General features: G+C 47.6%; 12 protein-coding genes across 12 annotated transcripts; 5 read left to right on the forward strand and 7 right to left on the reverse strand.

Annotated features, from left to right (window-relative positions):
- Positions 1-243: 243 nt before the first annotated feature.
- N7519_008654 (uncharacterized protein) lies at positions 244-696 on the forward strand (the record flags this gene model as incomplete). Its single annotated transcript, XM_057295429.1, has 1 exon — positions 244-696. The coding sequence occupies one exon, from the start codon at positions 244-246 to the stop codon at positions 694-696; it is 453 nt and encodes a 150-aa protein (XP_057143311.1).
- A 1,309-nt stretch (positions 697-2,005) lies between these two features.
- On the reverse strand, positions 2,006-2,398 carry N7519_008655 (uncharacterized protein; the record flags this gene model as incomplete). The annotated part of the gene is made up of 1 exon (XM_057295430.1): positions 2,006-2,398. One exon carries the CDS (start codon positions 2,396-2,398, stop codon positions 2,006-2,008), a length of 393 nt encoding a protein of 130 aa, XP_057143312.1.
- Positions 2,399-3,494: 1,096 nt separating this feature from the next.
- Positions 3,495-5,093, forward strand: N7519_008656 (neutral amino acid permease; the record flags this gene model as incomplete). The annotated part of the gene is made up of 5 exons (XM_057295431.1): positions 3,495-3,667; positions 3,727-3,740; positions 3,794-3,866; positions 3,921-4,252; positions 4,312-5,093. 5 exons carry the CDS (start codon positions 3,495-3,497, stop codon positions 5,091-5,093), a joined length of 1,374 nt encoding a protein of 457 aa, XP_057143313.1.
- A 740-nt stretch (positions 5,094-5,833) lies between these two features.
- On the reverse strand, positions 5,834-6,486 carry N7519_008657 (uncharacterized protein; the record flags this gene model as incomplete). The annotated part of the gene is made up of 2 exons (XM_057295432.1): positions 5,834-6,149; positions 6,443-6,486. The coding sequence occupies 2 exons, from the start codon at positions 6,484-6,486 to the stop codon at positions 5,834-5,836; spliced, it is 360 nt and encodes a 119-aa protein (XP_057143314.1).
- An 86-nt stretch (positions 6,487-6,572) lies between these two features.
- Positions 6,573-7,121, reverse strand: N7519_008658 (DUF3807 domain-containing protein; the record flags this gene model as incomplete). Its single annotated transcript, XM_057295433.1, has 2 exons — positions 6,573-7,040; positions 7,098-7,121. The coding sequence occupies 2 exons, from the start codon at positions 7,119-7,121 to the stop codon at positions 6,573-6,575; spliced, it is 492 nt and encodes a 163-aa protein (XP_057143315.1).
- Positions 7,122-7,387: 266 nt separating this feature from the next.
- On the reverse strand, positions 7,388-11,926 carry N7519_008659 (uncharacterized protein; the record flags this gene model as incomplete). The annotated part of the gene is made up of 6 exons (XM_057295434.1): positions 7,388-7,802; positions 7,854-8,079; positions 8,134-8,370; positions 10,640-10,854; positions 10,915-11,644; positions 11,899-11,926. The coding sequence occupies 6 exons, from the start codon at positions 11,924-11,926 to the stop codon at positions 7,388-7,390; spliced, it is 1,851 nt and encodes a 616-aa protein (XP_057143316.1).
- A 2,189-nt stretch (positions 11,927-14,115) lies between these two features.
- Positions 14,116-14,908, forward strand: N7519_008660 (uncharacterized protein; the record flags this gene model as incomplete). Its single annotated transcript, XM_057295435.1, has 3 exons — positions 14,116-14,543; positions 14,605-14,737; positions 14,789-14,908. 3 exons carry the CDS (start codon positions 14,116-14,118, stop codon positions 14,906-14,908), a joined length of 681 nt encoding a protein of 226 aa, XP_057143317.1.
- Positions 14,909-17,101: 2,193 nt separating this feature from the next.
- N7519_008661 (fungal specific transcription factor domain-containing protein) lies at positions 17,102-17,443 on the reverse strand (the record flags this gene model as incomplete). Its single annotated transcript, XM_057295436.1, has 1 exon — positions 17,102-17,443. The coding sequence occupies one exon, from the start codon at positions 17,441-17,443 to the stop codon at positions 17,102-17,104; it is 342 nt and encodes a 113-aa protein (XP_057143318.1).
- Positions 17,444-17,667: 224 nt separating this feature from the next.
- On the forward strand, positions 17,668-18,129 carry N7519_008662 (uncharacterized protein; the record flags this gene model as incomplete). Its single annotated transcript, XM_057295437.1, has 3 exons — positions 17,668-17,708; positions 17,774-17,904; positions 17,960-18,129. 3 exons carry the CDS (start codon positions 17,668-17,670, stop codon positions 18,127-18,129), a joined length of 342 nt encoding a protein of 113 aa, XP_057143319.1.
- A 692-nt stretch (positions 18,130-18,821) lies between these two features.
- Positions 18,822-20,566, forward strand: cpdS (uncharacterized protein; the record flags this gene model as incomplete). The annotated part of the gene is made up of 4 exons (XM_057295438.1): positions 18,822-18,984; positions 19,048-19,217; positions 19,273-19,693; positions 19,746-20,566. 4 exons carry the CDS (start codon positions 18,822-18,824, stop codon positions 20,564-20,566), a joined length of 1,575 nt encoding a protein of 524 aa, XP_057143320.1.
- A 133-nt stretch (positions 20,567-20,699) lies between these two features.
- N7519_008664 (uncharacterized protein) lies at positions 20,700-21,422 on the reverse strand (the record flags this gene model as incomplete). The annotated part of the gene is made up of 1 exon (XM_057295439.1): positions 20,700-21,422. One exon carries the CDS (start codon positions 21,420-21,422, stop codon positions 20,700-20,702), a length of 723 nt encoding a protein of 240 aa, XP_057143321.1.
- A 929-nt stretch (positions 21,423-22,351) lies between these two features.
- N7519_008665 (uncharacterized protein) lies at positions 22,352-25,419 on the reverse strand (the record flags this gene model as incomplete). The annotated part of the gene is made up of 5 exons (XM_057295440.1): positions 22,352-23,019; positions 24,047-24,762; positions 24,813-25,033; positions 25,085-25,182; positions 25,236-25,419. The coding sequence occupies 5 exons, from the start codon at positions 25,417-25,419 to the stop codon at positions 22,352-22,354; spliced, it is 1,887 nt and encodes a 628-aa protein (XP_057143322.1).
- Positions 25,420-27,229: the final 1,810 nt, after the last annotated feature.

The following is a 27,229-nucleotide window of genomic DNA, read 5'->3' on the forward strand; positions in this document are numbered from 1 at the left end:
AGGACAGAGACAGCTATGCGCTTCATGGTGTTACCTTTGGCTGATGGTGTGCTACACCTACAACTCGCAATCTTTAGCTTGGATTTTCCAAGAGAGCGGGTCCAAGGGAACTTGTTACAAGCCATATCCGACCAGCCTAATATTAACAAGGATAGAGGTGTCGATGCCTCTCAACCATGACGATAGTAGTCATGATGCTGGATCGTCTAAAAATTCCGATTCATATTGGTTGGTGGCGCGGCCATGTTGCTTCTGGGAAGCCAACGACCAACCAGCGATGTCGACATCCTTGTTCCAAACAGCGAAGATCTTGCCGCTCTGCTTTCTTTGATCTCTACAGACGAAGCTTTCTCTAATGAAAACGGCCAGCTCGGATTTAAGCATTCCGCCTTCTTACCTTCACTCGACATGCTTACTATTGCCATTCAGAGGATCACTTTTGAACAAGCCAACCCACATTGCTTCACCCCCAAGGAAGCTAAGATCCGGAAACCTGGTTACAGCGTTGCTATGAAGGTCCAGTGCTTCTATCTACGGGAAGACGACGAAAACGGTTACAAGAAAAGAGAGAGCGACATCACAGATATTCGATTTCTCTGCAATCAGATGCTTCAAAAATCGGAGTTTGTAAGTGACGACTGTGCGAACAAGTTCAAGTTCGGACATTACCATCTTCTTGCAATGAGATTCCCATGACCATGATGCTCCCTACCTATAGCACATATTGATACCGAGTTAGAATACACACTAACATATTATGTAGCCGTACCGATTTCACTGTCTCTTCAACACAGTCTGCCTCTTGTCTCGAGTGTCCATCCCAAGTGTCTCGCGAGACGGGGTACTTAGGTCCTTTCGGTTAACGCGCTGCTACAACCTCCTTGTCTTTTCGTGGCCAGGAGGGTAATTCCTCAGATGTGGAATAGCTTGATGGCGTTCTGTGCTGTATGGCGCTCGGATACGTCTGAGATCTTGCTTCTCTTTTCTTTTCCCATTCATCCCTCCTCCTTTCTTCGACATCTTTCTCAAACACTATCCCAACATCACTTATCTCAATATCACCTATCTCAATATCACCATCCCAACCTCACCTATCTCAACTTCATCCCTGAGAGCGTTCTACGACTTATTTCGCACAATGAAACATTGTACTTTGGAAACAATCTTCCTTCGAAAGGCCGACATCGGTCGAGCATGGGGACTGGAGTATTCTCCAGTAATTTACCATGAAGACAGAGGAAGCACATCGGGCAGGACAGTGTCCATTTTGTCAGAGTCTTTACATGTTGGATTATTGGCCCTAGCAGACTCCGATTTCAACGCTAGCACAGGCATGCGGAACCAGAAGTGGACGGTTTTCGTGTATGAGGCTACCATCTTATCAGCCATTTGTATATAATATTCCCATGATAAATGGAACGTTCGCCACGTCTACTCACATAAATGTGCTATTATTTCCTAGCATAGCATAGCATAGCATAGCATAGCATAGAAAAATCAATAAGAGGTCGAACGAACAATTCGGCTTTCTCCTCAACTACCATTCCCAGCGTGAAGTATCTTTATCCCAGTCATCATCTCCTCATCTCACTGAAGGGACCGGTTTGGCGAGCTCGGAAGTTGCTATCCACTCGGCAAAATCGACCGGACGTTTGCCCTTGCCGGTCTTGCTAAAGCTACAGTACATCAGTAAGCAAGAAAAACTGGTCGAGATGACGTGGCAATGACATGCAGTGTTTCAGTGTCCCGGTGCCAAACTAGACTTCTTGCCCTGGACACAGTAGGGAACCACCCGTTCTCTACTAGCTTCCTAGACCGTCGATAATAGTTAAATTCAGTGATAGAGTAGGAATATCAACTTACAGAAGAGCCATAACAAACGCTCTACGGACTCGCTCTCTTTCGTCGCTTTCAATAGCCCAAAATTGACCAGCGCCATTGCTATCTCCGAGGCGTTGCCCCAGAACGATTTCCCACACAAGCGAGATAATAAACCCACCCGGAACTAGCCCTGACCGATCCTGGGTACCGTCTTGTATTCAATGAGCTTGGGTGCGTTGCTTGAGTGCTTTTGGGTGAGGTCCTGATAGGCGGCTGGCGGTGTGAATGTTGTTGCTTGTTGGCCTCTGGTATCCGCATCATCCATTTCAGTTTTTCGATGTGGAACTTGGATGTACATTCTCATGAAGGCTTTCTTTGAACATTGGTTGGGATCACAGCATTGGAATTTGGCCGAGGCGAAAGAACAGAAGCCATAGTCATTGTTTTCTTGCTTGTTGACCTGAAACTCATGCTCGTTCAGTTTCTCGACACACTGGGAAGAGAAAGGTTGATTTAGAGTGATAACAGTTCCGGGGTCGATGCCCTTAAGGAACGAAGTCGAGAATGAGGATGACATTAGAGCTGCTTCAGAGTATGGGACTTTTGGGTGGTGGAGGTTTATAGGTCGAGGCGGAGAACGCTATGAGGCTCTTATGTGGGCCAGCTGTAGGCCCTGGCGCTAGTCGTATTTGGCGTTGGATACCTGATATCAGTCAAAGGTACATATGTATGTACCTAAGAAGACCATCTCAAAAAGACCACTGAAAAGACATATGAAATGACTACTAGATCAGACTACCTGAGAAGACCATTAAGAACCTTCCAAGGTTGGACGACTACGGCCGCTTATGTATTCTTGTGGCAGTATGTTCAGAAGGGAGGCGGTATATAGGGCGGTATACCCGAGTACAAAAGCTGTAGGTAGGTAGGTAGGTACATACAGGGTAGAACGCCGTCAAGCTATAGCTATATGCAAATTAGAATAGAAACAAGAATATTCACAAAGCTATGCCTATGAGATCATATAAGTCATCAAAGAACCTTGGAAACCGGAACTAGCGACCCAACTCCGACCGATCTGCATCCGAACGCCTCCTGAATTTAGGGCAGAGATGCAAGCACGACATCCTGCAAGTCCATCGCTAATAGGCTAGCCTGACAGAAATTAAGCTTATAAGTTAAAGTTCCCCCTAAATCTGCAGGCGGGCCGTAATAATCGCCTCAATCATTTAGAGCTTTCATGAAAAATCTTCATCCCAGACGTGAATTCCTGTAGAATAGGCAGATTTCAATTTCTATATAGGAGGCCGGCATCGGAGCGAAGTTTTCCTTTTCCCCAGTTTTGCCCAGCAGATTTGCCCATTTGGCTCCAGCGGACCAACTCCTTTTCGGCCTTTCCATTACGTCCCGATGAGCTGATTCGTCGATTCGGTCCGTAGGTCGGAGATCCACATCTGTTTCGGGGTGGCGGATTCTTTATTCTTCAATTTACGAAGTTGGTGGGTGCTTTTTTTTGTCAATTCGAGTTTTTAATACTATTTTCCATTCGTGAAGACCTCTATCTCTCGTTCGATTTGTTGTGTCGAGCGATTTGCTTTCGTTCTCCGCTTTTGAGGTCGATTTCCGCCGTGATATCTACTTCCCGGGTATACTCTGGTTTTGATATCTTCGCTATGAGCTCCTCACCTGCTGGTTTGGATGTCGGTTCCAACGAGAAGAGTCCCTATATCAATCCCGCCGACTTGCAGTCTGATCCGGAGAAGTTTGTTGAGGTCCCGAAAGTCAGACAAGATGCCTTTGGCGACGAGGAGTTCGCTGAGGTCAAGTACAAAGTACTCAAGTGGTGGTATGTTTGCATAGCTCGAAAAGCGAAATAGCTCTGTGACTAACTTGTTTCCTGTTTAGGCAATGTGGTCTGCGTATGTGATAACATGCTATATCAAAATCAACCTCCAATCTAACATTCTATTAGTGATGGTCGCCGAAACAGTATCACTGGGTGTGCTGTCACTGCCCGCCGCTGTGGCAGGTCTGGGACTGGTTCCGTAAGCTTACCGTCTGACTCACTGTGCAGGAATTGGAGCTAATGTTATCCTCAGCGCGATCATCGTCTTGATTCTCCTGGGTTCACTGGCCACATACACCGGCTACGTGATGGGGCAGATGAAATGGAAATATCCTCACATCTCCACGATGGCAGATGCCGGTGAAGTGGTAGCAGGGAAATGGGGTCGAGAATTCATCGGCGCGGCACAGATCATTTTCTTCATCTTCATCATGGCTAGCCACCTGTTGACCTTCACCGTTGCCATGAACACCATCACAAACCACGGCACCTGCTCCATCGTCTTCGGCATCGTCGGCATGATCATCTCCTTCCTCTGCTCATTACCTCGCACTCTTGAAAAGATGTCATGGTTATCTATAGTTTGTGCGTTTGCATCCTCCATCCCTTCAATCCCAAAAAGCAAACCCACTAACCAACCGCAGCATTCGCAAGCATCATGACATCAGTCATAATCGTCATGATCGCCGTCGGCATCACAAAACCCGGACAAGACGTCGTCGCAGTCGTCGACACGAACCTCTTCCACGGCTTCTCAGCAGTCTGCAACATCGTCTTCGCCTTCTGCGGCCACGCCGCCTTCTTCGGCCTCATGGCCGAACTCAAGAACCCAAAGGACTTCACGAAATCCCTCCTCCTGCTGCAAGGCATCGACATGGGCCTGTACATCACCGCCGCGCTAGTGATCTACCGGTACGCCGGTAGCGGTGTGACCTCTCCAGCTCTGGGTTCCGCCTCGCCCATGGTCGCGAAAGTCGCGTACGGCATCTCGCTGCCGACCATCATCATCGCAGGTGTGATCAACGGTCACGTCGCGTTCAAGTACGTCTACTTGCGTATTTTCCAGGGAACAGACCGCATGCACAAGCGCGACTGGATCGCGACGGGATCGTGGATCGGTATTGCCCTCGCGCTGTGGATTATGGCGTGGATTATTTCCTCCGCGATTCCGGTGTTCAGTAACCTGCTCAGCTTGATCACCGCCCTCTTCGCTAGTTGGTTTACGTACGGCTTCAGTGGCATCTTTTGGTTGTATATGAACAAGGGTCTGTGGTTCTCGTCGCCGAAGAAGATTGCGCTCACGTTACTGAATCTCTTTGCTATTACTGTTGGCGTCACGCTGTGCGGTCTTGGTCTTTGGGTCTCCGGGAAAGCACTTCATGATAACCCCAGCAGTGCAAGCTTTTCTTGTGCGAATAATGCTTAACTGCATTTGCGCTTTTGCATTTCTGTTGCTGGGTTAGCTTGGCTTGTATAAAACTGTATCTGGAATGGGGTTTTGTGGCGTTATATTTCGCATTTGGGGGCATTTGTTTTGATACTTTCGATACCTTGTTTAGATCTCGAGTGCTGCTTGAGTTGGCTTTGTCTTGCATATACATACTGCAGCGGTGTTTGGAAATAGACCTGTACGAATATAATAATATGGTGAATCCCTGACTGTCTGCTTTCCCATCGGTCTTAGAGATGTTATAAGGTTTAGTTCGTGCATGAAACCAACCAGGGCCATGTTGTGCGTGGTAGGCTACAGTCAAACACCTGTTTGAGAATATGTGGTGTGAATGCAGTCATACGTAGGAGTAGAAGGATGCGGTTGAAGCTAATAACAGAATATATCTCCACAAGCTCGATTGTTGGGGGTACAACATAGAGAGATCCAGCATGGGATCATTTCAGGTGCGAAGTTCGTCTCAGTGGAGGAGAGAAAAGCCTGCGGTGACAAGACGCTGGCTTTGATGAAGCTAGTTTGGTTCCTGGGGTGGGCCGTGGCTGCGAGCACTCTCGGCCAAGAAATACATTGGGAAAATTGCATAATATGGTAGCTCAGTCAAAAATTTACTTTATTCGATTTGGTGTTGATGATCGGATAAGCCGAAAGTCGGGTGTTATGCTCATTGCAAACAGTCACCAATTCAAGGAACTGTAAGGACATATGATCACGATTGCTCAAAGTCGTGACTCCAACGGTTCTGATATCGATCTTCGACGAATACAAAAGAGAGAGCCCGCGAAGCCGGGTGATGGGATCTTCTGGTTGTCACGTACTCCAACAACGGTGAAATTGTGGCCCTGGGCGACCGCGGATTTCAGATGTGGGTTAGCTGCGCCGGTGGAAACTGGCAAGATCGGCCGGTCGCTCTTGTTTTGGGTAGAATCGTCAAGACCAGGAAATCCTTTCGTCAAGCGACGCACTAGCTCCAAGGCCAGTAGAATCCGTTTCATCATTATCTCGTTCGGGGTATCCAGCGATAGGACGGGACTGCTGGGGGCGTTCTTGTGGGAGTGGTAGGCTGGGTGCCCTTTTCACGGATGCGAGAAGTGACAAGCTTTCATCAGAAAACCGGACGTGAAGGAAGGAAACTGATAAGCTGTTAGAATCGCAACTAAACATGTGTGCATGTGATTGAAAGGTATGATGAAGGAGCCCTCAGAGAGAAGATTAAGGTCGTCAATGCCTTACACATCCGCAGATGGTATGGCTTTCCGGCTAAGGATGATACATGTATTCATCATGAACGGGCGAGAGTGTAGTGGGATAGAATGTGGATAACTTACCGCTTGGTTAGTTCCGTGAGGAGGGTAGCCTTGGCCTTGTCCATTGGATCAGAGATAGGGGTTTCTGGCCAGGTACTCGACCTTGGGGTGGGGAATTGACTCGAACATCGCGCATATCAGGTCGATTAGTTCAATCATCGTAGGAGATAATCCTGCGACCTTGGTGTGACACCGGTGGCCTTGCCGTTTGTGTTTGATCAGAGTCGTCCCCGTAGTCGAGGAGTTTAGAGGGCTTGTCTTCTGGAATGTGTTTCCTAGACCCCTTCCGTGAATGCGAGCGCTTCCGATCTCCACCTTGTGTTTGAGGCTCTGCGTCTAGAGGCCGCTTCTCCGGTGCAGAGGGTCCCTCTGATCCATCATCTGGAGATGACTGCATCCGAGCTTGGTATTGCGCCTCATCAGCCTGGAGCTGCCTCTCTCGCAGCAGGGCATGGATTTCGCTGTGTCTGAAAATGCGAATCTGCTCATCTGTGAGTGTGCGCTTCACCCCGTCTGGGTAGTACCCGAGATCCTCGTCTGTGGTCTCGTCATTCTCTTGGGAAAACGCGGCCAGCTGTTGGCCAGGGAAGTGCTTAGATTGGAAAGCTTGGAGGTCTTCCTAGATAAGGCATAGAGGTTAGAGGGCATCTTGGTCACTGGTGATGGGGAGACTCACCAGAGTTACAGTTGGGACCTGCATGGTGGCCCGGTGTTGATGGAGGAAGATGGGAGTTGATCGCGGGAAGACGCGATCATGCGGGTAATATTACAGTAATTACTGATACCAGCTTAGAGGCATCCACCCACGAGGAGGTAATTATCACGAGTTCCTTTCGCTTTGGATGAGTTATGAGAGTATCTGAAGAACTGAGACAAGTTGAATATGTAATCAACCTCGAGTTTTGGATGTTCTTGAAACTATGGGCTCGGGAGACAACGTCCAATTTGTTGGAAGAACACGCCATCTTATGGGCTTTTTTCTAATGGTATACTACCGACAATATTCCCAATCTTCGCTTTGACGCTATCGAATCCAACCCGAATTTCCCTCAAATCTCGGAAATCTATCCCGGCAACCCGTTCACGTTCCTTTGGGCTAGGCTCTGACAGACACCAAGCAAGTGAGATATGGAAGCATTTCGAGAAGTCCTCGCCGGTCAGACTGCTGCTCCTATCATGGAGAGATACACTAGTATGCTGCCCATTAGTCGAGGAGGTTGCGTAAAGTGGCGGCTGGCCAAAGCGAGCAAGAGTGTCATTTGACAGCTTCAATAGGCGGTTTAAACCATCATTGCTCGGTCTCTGCACGCCCAGGACGAGGAACCAGCGTGTCTTTTCATAGTTCGATGACCAATATAAAGAATCCGGCTGCACGTGAAATCTAGTTTAAGAATTAGACGATGGTTAAGAAAACCTTTGGTTCAGGACGTACGATGAAACATGCGAGTCGTCAATAGCCTTTTGCAGCGCCTCGGTAAATGAGGCTCGCTGTTCGGTGCGAAGAACCACGGGTCGAGACAGGCTGATATGAAGGGGTAGCTGGGCACCCAGATCGCTATGGAGAAGACTGTGCACTACGGGTGTTTTTTCATCTGGCACATTGCCAGACTGAGAGATGACATCTGCAAGGAGCGATAGCTCGTCTTTCCCCGGGTACCCTGTCAAAGTTAGCTTCTTGTACGGGTGGAATGACGCCAAGACCTGGCACTCACATTCGAGGTAAAGATGTGTTGGCCAGTTTCCTTCCACATGGGGAATTATGCGTTTGCGGCCGCCATGGAGGCTGGGGTTATCTTGCACGCTCACACGTGTACTTGAGGCATAGAGATTGTGGAATGATGCAGGTAGGGGCGGCAGAGATGGACCTGGGTTGACGTTGTGGCGAGGTTTCTTTGTCGGGCGGAGAGAAGATCTTGATTCTGAGTCGGATTCCGAATCAGAATATTGTACTAGGGGCATCTCATCCGATGAGGGGAGTTGTTGTGTTGATGGAGTTCTGGTTTCTCAGATGTGGAGCAAGTTAAAGTCGGGAAACCAATCATCGTCTTCAGTTTCATCTATAAATTTATGCGTTGATATTGGCTTATGTCGATCGACAATGTTTTTAGTTCCCTTGTACGGTACAAGGCTCCAGGGAAAGGCTATCATAAGAAGCCTGTTGATTATGACACGAAATGGCAAAGGGGAAATAATGATCGATGATCTCCCCCCCAAGATAATTATCACTTGGCATCTCACCCTATACGGTATACAACAGTGCAATACCCCTATCGATCGCCCGTTTCTCCTAGGCTCTATTCTGAGGCTGAGTCGCACGGAAGAAGGGACTCCTCCTCTTGTCTCCACTATCCCTATCTCAACGAGTATCTCGACTAAGGTATTGTCAAATCACGCGACAATTGTCTTTCCTGATATTTAACGTGTCCCAGACTTTTCGTCCAAAATCATTTCACCTACTTAGGAAGCAGATGGCTTTCCTTTCCATCATACTTCGGTCTCGAGTTCTGATCAGATGGTCAACCTACTTGTAATTGCCCCTTCTGTTTGGTTTAACTGTAGAAAAGTTGTTCAAGACACCCTATAGACGATACAAGACTAATGCAGGCGTTATTGATATGCTGTTAGAGGCTCCTTGGCTCTCGTGTTTACAACTATAGATAGGTCGTGTTGGTTTACATCACGATATCTGCCGGGTCGGCCCGAGTGTTTCGGTGCTTGATCCCATCCCTTTTTTGATGTGAATCTACAAAGAAGTACAAAGGACTAAGGGAGCCGAAAAAGAAATCTTCCATTTGTAAACTTCCAATTGTGAAAATAAATTGATTAACATGAAAGTGGTAAATTGGTCATGCTCTGAACTGCTCGATAATAGACACCTTCCTTTGGCCCAAGCTAAATTGCCAAGACGTCATCCGACCTACTGTCTCCTGCATTCACCCTCAACGGGGCCTTACAATGAACAGATAAGTGGTAAGTTTCCTTTATCCTATGCTTCCGAAGTAACGTATCTTGTGCTCGGAGGGCGTCACATTGCGACGCACTTGATTTCATCCTCTTATATATCCTTTTACTAATTTCTTCTCTTGATCAACTCCATACAGAGCATTGGAACATTATGTTTGATCCATCAAAATTTGAACGCCCGGATTGAAAACCAAGAGCGCACGCACTCCTTTAGCGTCTGGGCAGCTGCAGACCCTGCAAATCAAAATCCATGTCTCTTTGCGTGGGCAAATCAGCACAGCTGGGATCTACTAGTCTCCCTTGGGAGTCATCGCAGCCTTCTGGTTCTTCCGTCGACGACGGAGTAGGGCTGCAGCTGGCCTGGGCCCTACAGAAGCGTTTGCCCCGTCGTTGCAGAAAAACGGGACACCAGAGCAAGCGGCAACTGTGCCTATGACTAGGGAGCAGGGGCCTCCGCAGGAGTTAGCAACAAGCAAGGTGCGGCCGCAGCTTGAGCTACAGTAGAATGAGCATTGCTTAAGTAGTTTGTTAAGGCTGGGCTTCATATCGTCTTGTTGGAAATCAAGCTTTGTCTATAATGAAGGTGGACAATAGCTTCAGTGACAGCCAATGTAGCCAGGTGATTATTGGGCTACAGTATCAAGCAAGCAACGAATGTGCGGCAATTTGAAAGCGCGTCGAGATCGAACATGAATTCAAGTTGTAGCTAGGCCCCTTCATATATGTTGAGGGCTACGATACTAGCATGGGGAAAATCAGGAAGAAGAAACTGATCATAAATCTATGGAAAGCAGGCTGTATATAAAGCGTGCATGAACACAGAGAATGAAAAACTAGCAAAGCCTCACTCTGCACACAAAGACCTCCCATGCATGTCAACAATATACGCACCACGATGTACACTCTAGGAAAATGTGTTCCGACAGAACCCTTGTCTACAGAACCTTCAAACTGGAACATTATTTGCATTGATCGGTCTTACAGTGTTGAATTTTTATCATTCCACGAATGAGTAGACCTGAAGATGACGGCTTGTACCATACTATGTAGGTGAATACTAGGAATATACAATTCTAATCATTGGGTCATAGGGCGGGTTTGAAGTAATTGTATGAGCCTCGCGTTATTTTCAGTTGCACAACATCGAAGTACAAGCAGAGCATAGGCGCATAGCTGCGAACATAAGATCACCGTTTAATCAGCTTCAATCACTTTCGGCTCTGCCTCGGCGGGCGCGGCCAGAGTAGTATGAACTTCCTTTACGAAAGTAACGGTGGAGGCAAGCCTGCTTCGCAGAAATCCTTTTCGCGGGGTCGTACTGGAGAAGAGCCTCTAGTAGATCGCAGCCAGCACTCTCCAGGCCTGGCACCAGAGGGGTCCGAGGCCGCTTCCATTGAGGAAACGTAGCTTTGTAGTCGGGCAAGGTAGTGACATCGGGCCAGGTCTCTTCGTTAGGAGTCCCAAGGAGGCTATCGAATTGAGAACGTCAATCCCAATTACAATATAGAAATAAGAATGTTAGTGTTTACCGGAATATGGTGAAGATTTCCTCAATTTCTGAGTCGGCAGGGAAGAGTGGCTTGCGAGTGCACATCTCAGCAAAAATAGCTCCCACAGACCACATATCGATGCCAGTGGAGTAAAGGCGACCACCGAGAAGAATTTCAGGGGCACGATACCATAGGGTCACAACCTTAGTAGGGGAATACACGTTAGTATCCAACAGCTTTAATGGTTTTTCTTCGAGTTGGGGTATTACCTCGTGGGTATATCTCCGTAGCGGAATACGGAAAGCCCTAGCAAGGCCGAAGTCACCTAGCTTCAGGGTACCCTCCCGGTCAATAAGCAAGTTCTGCGGCTTCAAATCACGATGCAGAATGCGATGACTGTGGCAATAACGGACACCCTCAAGAAGTTGTGCCATGAACTTTTTCACCATCGCTTCGTCAAGACCTAGGCTCATTCTCGATCCTTTGGGGAGAGGTCTGCCGCGGCCACCTTCGCTGACAGGCAGGGCATCCATATATCTCTTCAGATCCAAGTCTAGGAACTCCATGACGAGATATAGGGTGTAGCTATCGACGTGTACAATATTCAGCAACTGGACAATATTTTCGTCCTTCATTTCCTTGAGGAGGGAGATCTCTCGCATGGCTGTGCTAGGGACGCCCTCATCGGCTTCGAGTCGGACCTTCTTTAAAGCAACGATGCGGTTGGGGTAGTTTAGCTCTCGAGCCTTGTAGACGACACCGTATGCTCCTGTGATAAACAAGACGTCCGTCAGCTAGGGTCCGGGGTAACCATGCCAAACAGACGCTGCAAAAACGCCACCTTCACCGGCTTTCTCAATTTTCTGATAATTCTCCATGATGAAAGTGACTCTTCATCGGGTTTTCTCTCAATCAAATGAAAATTGGAAAGGTCCGAGGTAACGGAAGAGATGCAGCAGGAATTGGAAAAAGGTGAGCAGGGGAAAACCCGGGGAAAGCGACCGAGTTTATAAACCTACGTACCAGGAACAATTACTCGGCGTGTTGCCATGGTGAATATGCTACTATATCTACAATTTCGTGAGACACATTTTTGGTAATGTAATTTACCTGCCAGCTGCCCACAGCAGCGGGCGCCGCACCCCCTTGGATAGTATTTAAAGACATGTGGTTTAACCCTAACCAATTAATTAGCAAAAGATACGAGATATACCTACTTGGATATTTATCTCTATTATGGCCCTCATTTCCACAGGCTCTGCCCCCTTGGCAATTCTCATTCTTTGTTCGCCGCTGTAAAGTAAACCTCATTGGCACGGGGACTTCCCGGTTGGCACAGCGATCTACCCGTTGGCACAGCGATTTCCCGTTGGTATAGAGATTTCCCTGTTGGCACAGCAATAAAAATTCCTTCAGGGAAGTTCAATTTTGGCAGTCAGTTTAGTCAGTTTTCAATAAGAGCGTCATTATCTATAGTATTGCCACGTTTAAAAACACAGAGTCCATCTGGCCTAGTCGTTGAGCGGAAACTGGGAAGATACATGTATAGCCCAAGAGTAAAATGCTACATTTACTACAGGACTACCTGTCCTGCTATAACTAGTAGTCATAACTTATTCGAGTCACTTTTTTATTTGTCTAAATAACCTTTCTTCTTCTACCGAATCCTAGCTTTTGACTAGGTTGGTACCTTCTAGGAAGGAAGTGTCGCATAGATAATCTATTCCTCCTTGAACAACTCGTAGTGTGGCTAAAGCTCGATTGAGACATTTTACCTACATACGTAGTTGCTCTTAGATTATATTTGCTGCGTGCATATGTCGTAATGCTGCTTTTTATATAATGATTGATACTGTAGTCCACCTTCGCTGCCAGCTCCAATTGGGAATAGTAGCAGTCCTATCTCTGACTGTAATTCTCTGCTCTGTGGCGACATATTGCCCCCTCCATATGCAATCTTAGAATCGTCAATTACATACCGGAAAATCCATACACGCGATAGATTATTGTGCTTTTTACTACAGCGAAGAGAAATATCCGCTGATTGATGAGCTGCCTTCTTATCAATATCGACGAGGCAAATGCTTGTTCTGCGATGAGAAATGATGTTGGTTTGCCCGAGAAAACTAATGTCAAGAGCAAAAGTTCCAATTGGGTACATTACATATGTTACATATGCGTGTAGCTATACTTGAGACATCTGATCCAGATTGTATGTATGTATGTAGGACGACGAGAGAAGATATACGTAAATAGTAAGGAGTAAAAAGCGGTGAAAATAGAAGAAATTTGGAATTAGCCAAGGTAAAGTCTAGTAAAGTCTAGATCTCGACCAGGCCAGGGGTAGTACTGAGATATTCCCTAGCGATAAGCTTAATCCATGAGCGAGTCATCGCCCGGAAACTCCGGGAATAGATATCCGGCGGCTTTTTGCTTATTAAGTAAATTGACTTAAGGTTTATTGCCTGGATTAGCAGGATGATTAAAAAAATAAAATAAAAGAACCAGAAAGAAATAATATGTGGAGTTCATGTAGGGATATCGTCATAGGAGTCGATCAGTACGTGGACTGCGTGGAAGTCTCGGATGTGAGATGCAACATGGGCCTCGCATGGGTTTTAGTCTTTATGCATGGTGAATCATGGGACATTTTCAAGCAAAATAGCGATAGAATTTGAATCTACGTTAATTAAGTTGTCCCTTGTCTGTAATAGGGAAAGTAGATGAAGTTATTGAATGGTCCCTATGTAACAACCCATGATATCACCGACTCCATCCTTCGTAGACGTTCCGGGAGTCGGCAGCCTCAAGTACTAAGCCCTACATGTCGACCCACATGATCTTTTATTCCAAGTGATAATTGGTACATGCAATTAGTGAAAATGTTAATCAAGTACTAAACCCACATTGGAGGACTAGGCCATGTATAGCCACGGAGATCGTTAGGCGTGGACTACAACGCAAGTCATCACGTCACGCCCGCGGCTTCCTTTGATATAAGCTCTCCTTGACTCACTCGACCTTTTCCCATCTACATCTACTCAGCTTCATCTATTTCTCTCTTCCACTTTTACAATCAACATCTTCAGCTGCTGTACGAGCTACCCTGCATCACTGCTCAGCCTCACCTGTTCTAAATAAAGTACTCTTACTTATAACACCGGGTACTCTTTGCGCGTTGCGCCTTTCACCCTGGATACCTTTTCATCTTACAAGAACAGCACTTCAAACAACATCGAAATGGCAGTCGACTGCATCCACATGGCCTCCGGCCACCATCCCCACCACCCCTTCAACCAAGTCGGTCAAGATCGACACCAAAACGTGGGGAGACGCATGGACAGCAACAATCCATATGCCCGCTACATTTCACCCTCACCCTCTGCCTACTCTCGGTCGCGTTCTGAGTCTGTGAACTCCGCGCCTTCTATCTGGTATTCCGGCACACCCGAACATTATCCGGTTGAGCCGAGACGCAAACGCGAGCACTCTGCTCCTCGTCGCAGCCGCACCAACAAGTACCCCCGGTACCAGCTTGTGCAACCCGATATCATCGACAGACTGGACGATGTCACCAATTTCTCCTACCACCACGAGGGTCCGTACGACGCAGCCCGCCCTGAACGAAACTGCTTCAGTCAGTCCAGCCCGCTGGAAGCTGTCAAGGAGTCAAATGCCGAGGCCCTCCGGGCTACCCCCCCACCACAAGATCGCCGACGCCCTGAACAGTCACCGTCCACTGGATGGCGTCGCCTTCTACCCTCCTGGAACCACGGATCGCGACGGCCAGGAGTACTCCTACGAAGAAGGCTCCAATATGATGAACGACTTTTCTGGTAACTTTATGCGCCTTCCTGGCACGGTATGTCTCTCTTCCGATTTTATTGTGTCACCGTCACTAACTCCGTTCCAGAAATTCACCGATGAGGACTTCAAGAACGATCCATTCTACAACCGTCCTTATGTGAACCCGTTCTCTGAACTACGAAAGAAGATCAGTCTTCGTCTCAAGAAACGACGCAACACTCATTAAATGCGTCTTCCAACTCCGACAACTTCACGACATGACGAAAGACTATTTGAGGATTACTACGGATTGATGATACCTGGATGAACGGTTTGGGAATCGGAGTTTGGGTTCAATTTTGGGATATGGAATCGGTCATGTGTTATCCTTTTGTCTCTGGGAGTTTATGGTTATATGGTGTGAGAGCTTTCCTCTTTTGGTTTCTTTAATGGGTAATCGTGGCATGCCCCGGGGCCCCTGAACACCATACCTGGTGTTTTTGGGGGTGTGCCACGCTTACGCGGATATTTCTCCTGTATATCGATAAATCATGTTACTTCAAATGGAAGGCCAAGGCCGATTTCAAGTTTCCCCTCGTGTTCCTCGGTCAACGTCCTCCACATTGATATTTCAATAAAATGATCCCACCTGTCCGTCCTAGGTAACACTTGCTTGCTGTACTCCGTATATGATCTAGCGCTATGAATTGTCCTTCACCCTAATCTCACACTAAGGCTACAATATAGATTTATCTAAAATCACCAAGATCCCCCACTGCCGATCCAGGAATGTCACCTGTTACACAGCCCTGGAGTGTCGATCGGGCTCACGCCGCGCCCCCTCGCAGATGCAGGTGCAGATCACGAGTTCCCCATTCCATCCCTAGGCAGCGACAATAATGACATGGATTTTGGAGCTCGAAGATAAACAGATTGATTCGCTACCTCATGATAGCATCTGAGGTTAATCCATAGATACGTAATACCATCTCAGGCCCAGGTCCGTTTCCTAAACAGGTAATTATGTACCTCACTCTACTAGTAAAGAACAAACAAATTTTATCCCACTCCCATCACCCCGCACTACTATGCAGTAAGATGCATCGATAAATCTTAAAGTGCATTTTTGGCTTGTCTTCAGTCCTTGGCAATGTGATTTGGAAGATACATGCGAGGGTGAGTGCGTTTACACGAGGTTGGATTCATTCTTGGGACTACAATATTGAATACATGTACGTATATGTGGAGATGCATCATTGCCCGAAGGCATCAGAGATATATCGTAGCTATAGGATAGATAAATTGTGCGCCAAGACCGCTTTGGGCACTGAGAGGTGCCCAGGTGTGGCTGTGGCTGCAAGAAAACAGTGTTGTATCGGGTGACGTCATCACCTCACCATGAACTGCCTTTTTGAACTTGTAACCATCATCCATCTGTCCTTGTATATTGTATGTCTAGGTCTTGAGTATTATGCCTTCTAATATACTGTTCGATCAAGTTCCAGCCAATTCCATCCAATATTCAAGAACTGATTTCAAATATATATCTCAACGCCTATTCAACACTGGTACCAATGAGCAGTGAATATAAGAGTAGACCGACACTTTGATTCCTCGTGTCAAAGCGAACGCACCATTGGTTTTCACATGGCCGCTTAGCCGTCTTTATCAATTCTCAGTTGACGCACCAAAGAATTTATTAACCATGAAGCCACTTGCCGCGTCAAAGAGCTCCGCATGCGACGGTCCATGAGGAAACCAGCCGAAGTTATCCTCCAAACCAATAGAAGGATAATTATGTAGGGCTTCAGCGCCACTCTCTGTGCTTCCGCCCAAGGAAAGTTCAATGGACGCGGGGCGCCAGTAGGTGGTTCAGAAGCTAAATCGGGCCCATGTCCTTGCCCTAGTCAAAGTTAACCACTAGAGATTTGTGGGAGGAGAAAATATAAAAAGCAAATATGTAACCTTACCAAGTATCTTCCGTAGGATACTCCGTGCACGAAGTGCGATTTCGTGGGAAGTTCCCAGACCTTCCAGACAGGCAACGGCTTGCCACAGAGATACATTCCAACCGGGCCCTAGGGAGTGGGTGGTATAGATCAGACATGTTGCTTGTACGAAGCCGGCGGTGATTAGCTAGTATGTCGCGTACCATGCAAAGCCGCGCTTCCTATGGTTGGTAGACTTCATAAATTCGCAGATTGAAAGAACGCATTCGTCTGCAGCTATGAGACACGAATGGATCGGGCCTGGACATAAGCTGATCTCTGCATTTGTCGCGATGGCTTCGAATAGAAATGGGCGGTTGAGAACGATGCGCAGATGGAAGGATCGCTATAAAAGAACCCTCTTGGGTAACTCCAGGTGCGGTTCCACGGAGATATTCTGGTCGAAGTATGGAGGCAGGTCTTTCAACCAGAGGCTGATGTCTTCTTCGAGTTTAATAGCATTCTCGTAGATAGGTCGATGGCGTGAGAAGCTCCGCCTGGACAGAGCTGGAAATCTTTGTAAGTTTGATTTGAGCAATAAGGCAGGATGTTATTGTAGGTGTCGATTTAGACGAAGGCAGCTCCTCCATGTCAACGGCAAGATCTTGATCGTCCAGGTTCGCTGGCAGTTGAAGATTCACGCCAACCAAAGAGACAGCGGGCCGTCCCAGTGTTAGTTGAGAGCCCGAAACGAAGACATACAGAGTCCACCAAACACATCGACGAATCTCCATGACGAAAGGTGATGTGCTAGGCATGTCGAACTCGCGATGCAAGCCAATCGCAAGCGCCATGATAAACCCAATGCCAATTAAGATTAATCCTGCATTGGGCTTGTTTCGCTCTTGAAGATAGTTGGAGAACAAGATAATAGCCTGCACATAGTTCAGAGGGAGACACAGTATACGCCACTGCTTCCGTTACCTTCTTTTTCCTCTATCACTTTCCTCTATCACGTCGCTTTCGGAATGGGTATGCTGGGGGTACCCTGGCTATACCCGACTGAGATCAACTCCCTATGACAACGAAGGGTGTGGCGGTTTCCACTGCGACTAACTGGTAAGTAGTCGAGGATACATTCACACTCGAACGGACTATTTTTGATCAAGCTTCTAATTTTACAGGATCACTAATTTCGCCATTGTCGGAACTACGCCTCTTGGTATTCAAAGTATCGGATGGAAATTCTGGATCGTGTGGACAATCCTCAATGCGGTCTTCCTGCCAATTATTTACTTTCTATACCCAAAAACGGGTAATTATATTCCTACAGTCCCTGCTGCTGTAGTTAACAAGCTGTTTCTTTTTAGCGAATCGAACTCTGGAAGAGATGGATGCGTACTACCGCTCCAACCCACCGCTCATCGTTACCGGCGACGCAGATGTCATTTCGACCAAAAGACCGCTTCACTTCGTCTATCACGAAGACGAGGAAGTTCAGAAAAATGCAAAGGAGGCTATCTATGGGGATGCAGGGTAATGCGAAGCATGTGAACTGAGGATGTGATTAATTTGTGATGAAATGTCGAGGAGTAGATTGCACAGAAAGCCGTCCAATTTATTCGCATTATTCGCATTATTCGCATTATTCGCATTTCTAGAGTCATATTTATTATAACCAAAGGATAGCAAGAACCTACCGTCAAAAATGCCATATCAAATTGATTTAATCCAAGTTGTGTCTTTTATGAAATATAGGCAACAGAATTAACGTCGTATGTGGTGCGACGCTACGCAACTCATTCACTAAAAGGACTACATGTACCTCGATATTGAACTCTTGCCCCACCACATTCGTACTTAATAAGATAGCATGAACATGCAATACTTCAAATGGACATAGGGCCGACGCTACTAGTGCCTGGATATCGGACTCCGGCGGAGTAAAATGGGCAATTCAACTCGTCATGCAGGTTGTTCCTGACGACGTTGCAATCGCGACAGATCCCGCTTGACCAGCAACCAATGTCAACCTCCCAGTGGGTCTCATCCCAACTAGCCACCATCGCTATTGGCAAAGCTTGGTAGTACGCTAATATCAATATCCACGCGGAGCAAAAATCGCTCCGGTTAGCTCGCCTCATAAAAAAAAAGAACAATGGAATTATAAAAGCAGACCCCGTGCCCCCTCGGTTCCAAATTAGGTTCTCTAAGTTCGAGGATTATCCCACAATGTTGGTTTTGGCACCCCTTACCATCTTGGTGGCTGCGGTCGCGGCGTTACAAAATCCGCATCGGAAGGCCGCGTCTTTCAAACAGCCTGCGAACGGTCTGCGCAAAAGAGAGGTCTCCTCTTCTCCGGTTGATCACAAGTATTTGAATGAGAAGACAGAAAGTAAGTGTTAAGCCTTGCCATTGGTAGGATCGAACATGTCTACTTACAATTCATTTCTGTTAGAATTCCAAGTGAACGGAACTCACTTCCCACAAGTTCCTTTTGACATCGGTGAAAGCTATGCCGGTCTCTTATCGAATAAACCTCACGGAGAGCCGTCGGGTAAGCATAATGGAGAATCAAGCTTGTTCTTCTGGTTCTTCCCATCCACCAACCCAGCTGCGGAAAAGGAGGTACGTTGATTTCAACCTGTCGCATAGCTTCATCTAACTTTTTCCTTTCCTAAAGATTACCATCTGGCTGAATGGAGGCCCTGGATGCAGCTCGCTTGACGGCCTGTTGCAGGAGAACGGTCCTTTCCTGTGGCAATCTGGAGTATACGAGCCTGTGCGCAACCCCTACTCATGGACCAACTTGACAAATCTCGTCTACATCGACCAGCCTGCTAGCACCGGCTTCTCTCCCGGACCATCCACTGTTGAAAATGAGATCGATGTCTCCAATCAGTTCAATGATTTCTGGGTGCGCTTCATTGAAACCTTCAGTATGCAAGGCTACAAGATCTATATCACCGGTGAGAGCTATGCTGGTCAATACATTCCGTATCTGGCCGATGGGATGTTAAACCGCAAGGACACCACGTACTTCAACCTCAAGGGTATCCAGATTAACGACCCGTCCATTAACGAGGATAATGTTATGATCTATGGTCAGTTCTTGTTCTACCCGATCTAAATTCCCATGCTAACCAAGTCCGATAGCCCCGGCAGTCGCAGCGCTGAATTACTACTCCCCCATTTTCGCCCTGAACGACACCTTCATGACAGAGATCAACCACCGCGCCGACGAATGCGGGTACACCAAATTCTTAGACACAGCCCTGACCTACCCCCCACCAAAACATTTCCCAGCAGCACCAGACATCAACCAGCCCGGTTGCGCCCTCTGGGACGAAATCGTCAAAGCAGCAACCTACGTCAACCCCTGCTTCAACATGTACCACCTAACAGACTTCTGCCCCTTCCTCTGGGACGAAATGGGCTTCCCATCATTAGCCGGCGGACCCAACAACTACTTCAACAGCTCCGCCGTGCAAGCAGCCCTCAACATCCCGCCAACAATCTACGAAGTCTGCGGCGGCCACGTCTTCCCCCACGGCGATGGTTCCGTTCCCAGCGCGCTCGGCCCGCTACCCAGCGTTATCGAGCGTACTAACAACGTTCTCATTGGCCATGGTTGGTACGATTACCTGCTCTTCGCGAACGGAACCCTCGCTACGATTCAGAATATGACTTGGAATGGAGCACAGGGGTTCCAGAAACCACCCACCGAGCCCCTATTCGTGCCGTATACGACTGCTCTAGATCGTCTTGCTAATGGGGAGACGAGTATTCCTTGGAATGCTGATTCCGGCGCCGGTATCCTTGGAACGGCGCATACTGAGCGTGGTCTTACGTTCAGTTCGGTCTATAACGCTGGCCATGAGATTCCGCAGTACACCCCCGGTGCGGCTTATAGGCAGTTGGAGTTCTTGCTTGGGAGGATTAAGGATCTTCAGCAGAAGGGGCCTTTCACTGCGTAAATATCATCCAGGGATTCTTCCTTGTAGCTGTATATAAATAATCTAGTCGATCAGGTCGGTTTTCCGTTTCGGTATTTTATGAAAGGTCTTTCAGAGTCTGTCACACACTAAGTACCCTCGTAATATCTAGGATTCAGCACTCTATTCTCAACATCTCCTTTCCCCTACCTCTCCGAGCACAATTACTATTTTCCACAACATGACTCTCAAACGCCCACCACCACCTCTGAAACAATAACTGTCCAATCTCCCATTCCTGTGGCTTAAACGGATCCTGCCCATTCACCTTCATACCCTCCCCGCTCGAATCCTCCATATCATACACAAGCCGTACAACACCCATAGGGTCCTGCGCCGTTTGCGGACGCATATTGACAGGGAGGTTGAATACTTGAATAAGTTTGTCCCGCGTACTCGGCCAGGGGAGTAGATCCAGAACGGGGTGATGCGGGATCAAACGCTGGGTAGGAGTTGGCTGAAGGTGGGAAGGCAGCTCGTCGAAGAATGGCATATGGTATGACGGAGATGTTCTTGACGAGGGCCCTGATGTCGGGGAAGATGTCAAAGAAGGTGGGTCTGCCATTGATGACTGAGATGATTTGTGTTCGAAGAACGGGCTGACTGCTGACATGTCCCAGATCAAATCTGCGATATTTAATCGTTGGGCGATTTTCATGGCGGCGTTTAGGAGTGTTAGCGATGGGACTTCCAGGATGCGATCGTCCGGGAAGCTGAAGGAGGTGGTGTCATAATTTTGTAGTTCTGCGGTGATATTGCTGGGGAAATTTGAAATATCTGGTAATTGGTGTGCAAGCAGGTCTTCATGCTCGTTGAAATCGAATGGTTCGGCGTTCATCTCGGGCCATTCTCCTGTTGGGGAGCACGGGAAGCTCCATGCCAGTAGTGATAGGCCCTGTGGTAGTGACTGGGTCGGTTTGGATGTTAATACTGAGGACGTTTCTCTTGGAGACACTGTATGAGTCGCCAACGATTCATGCGCAGTGGGTAATGCGCAAGGTGGCTGGTTGGGCGGAGGGATTGCGGTTGACGACTCATTCTTTTCAGCCCGAGATTGTAGCGCTTGAATTCTCTCTTTGTTTCTTTTCCCTGGTAATTGGTATCAGTACAATGCTTTTTTCGTTGGGAAAAGGGAGGACTTGCGGTATCTTCGTTGAGCTAGAACGTTGAGTACGCGCTTCCGCTCCAGCGCATCCGGGTCCAGCGTGGGCACCCCGTCCTTCCTCGTAGCCCTCGGCATATGGGATTAAATATTCTGAAAATTCCGAGAAAGGGACGATATTCAGGTAACAATTCGTAACGATCCCCAAGGAGCAAAGGACGATGTTGCAGATCGGAAAGATGGAAGCTACGTGGTCCCCTGACCTCGTATTTCGGGTGACGCTGACATATTGCGGGTTTTTGCGGAATGTATGGCCAATTTAGAGATTTGATCAAGGAACTGAATACAGAATGATATTATAGAAAGAATCCGAGATTTGTGGCTATTGGTCCTTTTCATCGTCGACATCGAATGGTCTAGGGAATGAGATCTACATGGTTCCAACACCACTCCAAGGTCTCTCTATTAATATAATTAAATAAGATGTATAGAACAGTGTAGTAGCATCAGCATATTCCCAATTAATCCATTAATTATATATATACCAATCCTGTCCTATCTAACAGCGATATTCCGTCTGAAATTGATCAAGATTAATACGCAATCGTATGTTCCGAAACACCCCAAGTTAAGATGCTGATGTTTCTTCATTCAAAATTGACCTTTTAGATCTTCTTGGCAGCAGAGGTAGCCAAGCTAGAGGGGGAGGGAGTAGCAGCCAAGGGACCAATTCTGAGCGGGCCACAAGGGCTAGTCGGGGCAGTGAGACAGCCACCAAGATACTCGCCGAGGCTACCAGTCTCGTTACGGGTGGACAAGATCTGGACGGGGCCATAAGCTGCGACAAGAGAGGTAGAGTTCTGGGCAAAGTAGCTCGCGTTGACGCGGCTACCAATCAAGGAAGAGTGTTCGCTGTGCTCGGCAGCCAGACGAGCCATGAGGAAGGCGACCTCGGGAGACTCGGTGTAGCCGGCAAGACCGATGAAGGCACCGGTGACGGTAGCCTCGAAGCGGTAGGCCCACTGGGCCCAGCTCTGGGTGCTGTTGACCTCGGGGATCTTGTAGTCGCACTCGGGCTTGGAGAAGCCGGGGGCCTTGGCGCCGACCTTCTCGATGGCTTGGCTGGATAGAGTGTTGCCCTTCTCGAGGCCGAAGAGGATCTTCTGGTATGCTTTGATGGTGGCGTTGTTGGATTCACCGAAGGTGCTGTTCACGGTCTCGTTGTAGAAGGTGCCGATGAAGTTGGAGACACCGAGGGCGAATTGGAGGACCTTTGCGTCAGAAGCTGAGGGCGAGCAGGTTGAGGCTGCGCTTGCTCCGGAGGTGGTGGTGGCTGCGGAGGTGGCAGTGACTCCGGGCCAGGAGGAGGGTGATGATGTTGAAACGCATAGCTCTTGGAGTGATCTCGGAAGAGTTATCGTGTAGGGTAATTGAGAGAGATTTTGTTAGGATGCAGAAGAATTGCTACGGCCAGAGGTAGTTAAATACCTTTTCAGCCCATAAAACAGGGCAATATTCCAAGTCATCTCGAGTCATCATCACCGCAGTGACGCATGCGGTAGGATTCGAGTTCATTATACCAGGTAAACTCTCCAAGTAACCGGTAGTCTCCTCTACATTGGCGTCATGAACCACAGTATAAGCCATTGAGTTTGGTGTCGTGGAATCAACTTTGCCATGCCCTGTTGGAATGACGTCGACCACTTGATAACTCCAAGCTTGAGCCAAGCTCGAACTTAAACTTGATATAAAAATCTGTCGAAATTAAGCTTTGAAGGTTCATCCAAGATTAAGTGGGTTCGGGACCGTCGGGATATCCGGTAGACGCCGATGACTTGGATCAAGGCGTCGTGGATGTGAAAAGTTTATTTGAACGTTGCATAGAAAAGAGATGCTTGCACTATTGGATTTTATCAGCACTCCAATATACGACATAATACTACTCAGCGACTGTAACAATTTGAATGTAAGTATCCAAGTTAGTGGTGGTCGAGTAGGATAATATATTTCCGCGGACTCGGAAGCTGCCGGATCGCCAAGTAGAAATTATGGAATTTTTCTTTTTACAGTAAACCGCCGAGTGTGTCAACGACATTTTTACTAATCGAATGCATAAACTAAAAGTAGAGTTGACTATAAACGGGTATGTGCTCGAAAGGAACAGAAATAATTGGCACACCGTGAAGTACGGGCCTATCAGATTGAAAAAAAAAGCATATGTAGCGACCTGAACTATCCTTTATCCCACCAAAAAGCAGACGTTAATCATCAGCATAACTGTGCAAATACACTCGCCTATATACATTTCGTATGATGCGCGACTATACACACTCCGCTCAACAAGCAGCTAAGCCCCGTACACAAGATGATAAGCCCATATCCACTACCATATCCCGCTACAGCAGAGCCCTTCCACGAGTCTACACTGACTATAGCCTCACTCAAGGGACCGCTAACAACATTTCCAATTCCTCGCCCAAAAGCAATGACCGAGAAGATCATAGTTGCGTCGGCAGACGGATCGACGCGTCGGACCTCGTGAGTGATCCCCGCCCACGTCGCCGAGTAACAGCCTGCAAATAGTCCGTATGCGATAGAAAAGACGAACAACGTCGGCAAGGTTGATGCAAATCCCCAGAGGAAAAACACGGCCAGTGTACTGCCGACAGTCGAGATGGTAATGCATGTGATGGCATGGTATCGGTCTGCCAAATGGCCCATAGTAACACTCCCAAACACCGATGCCAGGTTCAAAAGCGTGACGGTCAAAGAGGAGAGAAAATCCGTAGCGCCAATACTTCGGGCATAGGTTGGTAGATAAATACCGGGCAAGAAAAACCCCAGTGCCTCAATGATGTTGCCGAGTTGATAGACGCAAAATATCCTAGTCATAAGGAAGCGGAAGTTCAGACGTTGATAGTCGACTGTTTTTCTGACAGGGAGCCGGGGTTTGTGGAAGTATATGAAAGGCGCAGCGAGGACGAACACCACCACCGAGATGACCCTGAGAGTAGTTTCGAATCCGAAGCGATTCAATAGCTTCTCTAGGCCAATCGGGAATATTATCCCGGATACCCTGACCCAGCCCAAGTTATCCCGAACGCGAGTCCTCGTCGGTGGACGAACCATTCGTCCATGTACAAGATGGATGGACTGTATGCTATACAACCGCCGATTCCGAAGCCGACACCTTGGGAAAGGACGAGGTGTGTGATGTTGGAAGAGAATGAGCCCAATGCTAGGGAAAGACACATTATGATCAGACCAAAAGATGAGAACCAGCGTCCCCATTGAGGAAGGAGGATCATAGCAGCGATGACGAGTGGACAGCTAAGATAGGATATTCCCTATGGCTGGTGTTAGAAATGGACCGTTGTAAGCGAAGAGACAGATCTCACCGTAGCACATGTCCCAATAACAGCTACCATATTAGAGTCTTGGAAGGGTTCATGTGCGTGATAGTATTTCTGGAAGACTCCGAACGCGAAAGCAAATCCTGCTCAAAGTTAGCCTTATGGCTGTCGTCTTGCAGTCGTGCAGCTGACCTACCCCATATCAAAGCCTCGATCATTACACAAGCTGCCAAAAACATCCATGCTTGGAATCCTCCGTCGACGGGTGGTAACCTCTGTACATCGTTGTCGGATGATTCGTCGAATTTCTCGGGACACAAGCGTATCTGTGCTTCACTGCGAGGTAGTGAGTTGCTGCATGAAGGACGTCTCATTTCCATATTGGTGATGTTGAATTCTGTGGGTCTGGGTAGACAGGGACATTAGAGACAAAAGCAAGTTCCAAGGTGAATGTGTCCATTTTAACTGCATCTATATTAAGCCATACGAAATTTTGGTCACATTGTTTGATCATGTCAAGGAGGTCGAGCGTTCGAAGGGATGGCGAGAACTCTTGGTAAAGATCAGCCAGGTGACGGAAGGAATTTCCGTACGTATACGATTAGGGCTGGCATGCAACTTTTCAACGGCCGAGCGGGATATCATGCACTTGTGCATCCACTTTAGATATGAGTGGTAGCGCAAGAGTAACCGTGTCGCTGATTCCGCAATCCGCTTGGAATCATCAGATTCAGATCTAAGATATATGTGAATTGACGAGATGACTTTGACGAATGTGTTGTGCCGGAGTATGACCTTGAGCCCCTTATTGGAAGCTTCAGGGAAAACAACGTTTGTAAAAGGCCGAAACTGACGTGCTTTGCGTGGGGAATAGAGAGCTCTCTCGGTCTGTGACGGGGGATTGTAAGCTGGGACAGTACAAAAGCCGGTTAGGAACGGACGTGCGAAGGGATTGGAATGTAGAGCATGATCATCGCCAAGTGAGGATGGAGACGTCGGAGACTTGTGCCGATGTATGTCCTATGATATCACTTATAAAGCTCCGAGCTGCAGATCACTAAACAGCCCCTTGTTGGGTATAACTCCGCGTTAGGGCCACGTTAGACTGAGGATGAGCGAGGCGGCTTGAATCATAGAATCAAGGGGCTGTGAAAGCGCCAATCATGTCGTGTCTGATGTGACATAGCACGCAATATGGCGTAGATAATAGCATGCCAATATATAATGCTCGTGAGCCCTGACTATGTTCCGTGGCAATCTGTATCGCTCAAGTGTTGCTTTGTCATATTCCTGGGGGATCGTGGGACATTTGACTGGCGCAAGATTCTGAATGACATGTGGTATCGAAATAGCATGGGCTTGAATACATATTTGCGAAAACTCTGAGTCCATGTGACAAATCAAAACTTAGTGCAGGCTACCTAAGTAAAAGATAACAGGATCGTTTTGTCTCATTGTTTGCTTTCGAGTTGGAGTTGATTCGCCATGCCGACTCTGTGGGCACCATTTTCAAGTATTCTTTCTACGTGCATGTACTAGCAGGTCAAACAGTGAGTTCTAGAAAACCGAATAATGTCCCCGTATCTTTAGTTGCAAAGAGTAATCCTGAAAATGAGTGGAAGGTCAGTTCCCTACCCAAATGATGCCTTTCAGCTAACGAGGGAAGGATTTTGGTCTATGTCATAGCCAAACCGAATATATGAGCCTAAGAAGTATGTCTCTAAGTACAGTTTATGCGTAGTTCATATCCCCGACGCAGTATTCACTACCACGACCGATATGAGCAATGCGCGACAGGCCGGTACTGCACCGCATGCTCGTGAACCTCACAGGATAGAAATGTATTACTACTCACCGTGTAGGACATTCCAAAACCGTGCAGTCCTAGTCAAAAACTCATAGCAACTGGCGGTGTCTGTATATTGCAGGTTCGGACCCATGCAGTGCCGTTCTAGCAACATAGGCGACGGACTGGTCGGGTTCAGTCGCGTGTATTTTTGTTGCAACTCCTTCGATAAGATAGTCCAGTATGTATTCAAACTAATGAAAAGTTGCCTCGGATTCTGGGTTCTTGCCGTCGGTGTTGGACTCGATCTATGTCTCGATGGTACTGGAATAGGGACGCCGAAACTGGTTGGTTTGAAGGGTGACGAACGTTGTCACGGAGGATATTGCCATTAGCAGCAAACT

This window comes from Penicillium mononematosum (genome assembly GCF_028829835.1).
Source record: "Penicillium mononematosum strain IBT 11891 chromosome Unknown utg000005l:1.0-9366267.0:1.0-9372171.0, whole genome shotgun sequence".
Lineage (NCBI taxonomy): Eukaryota > Fungi > Ascomycota > Eurotiomycetes > Eurotiales > Aspergillaceae > Penicillium > Penicillium mononematosum.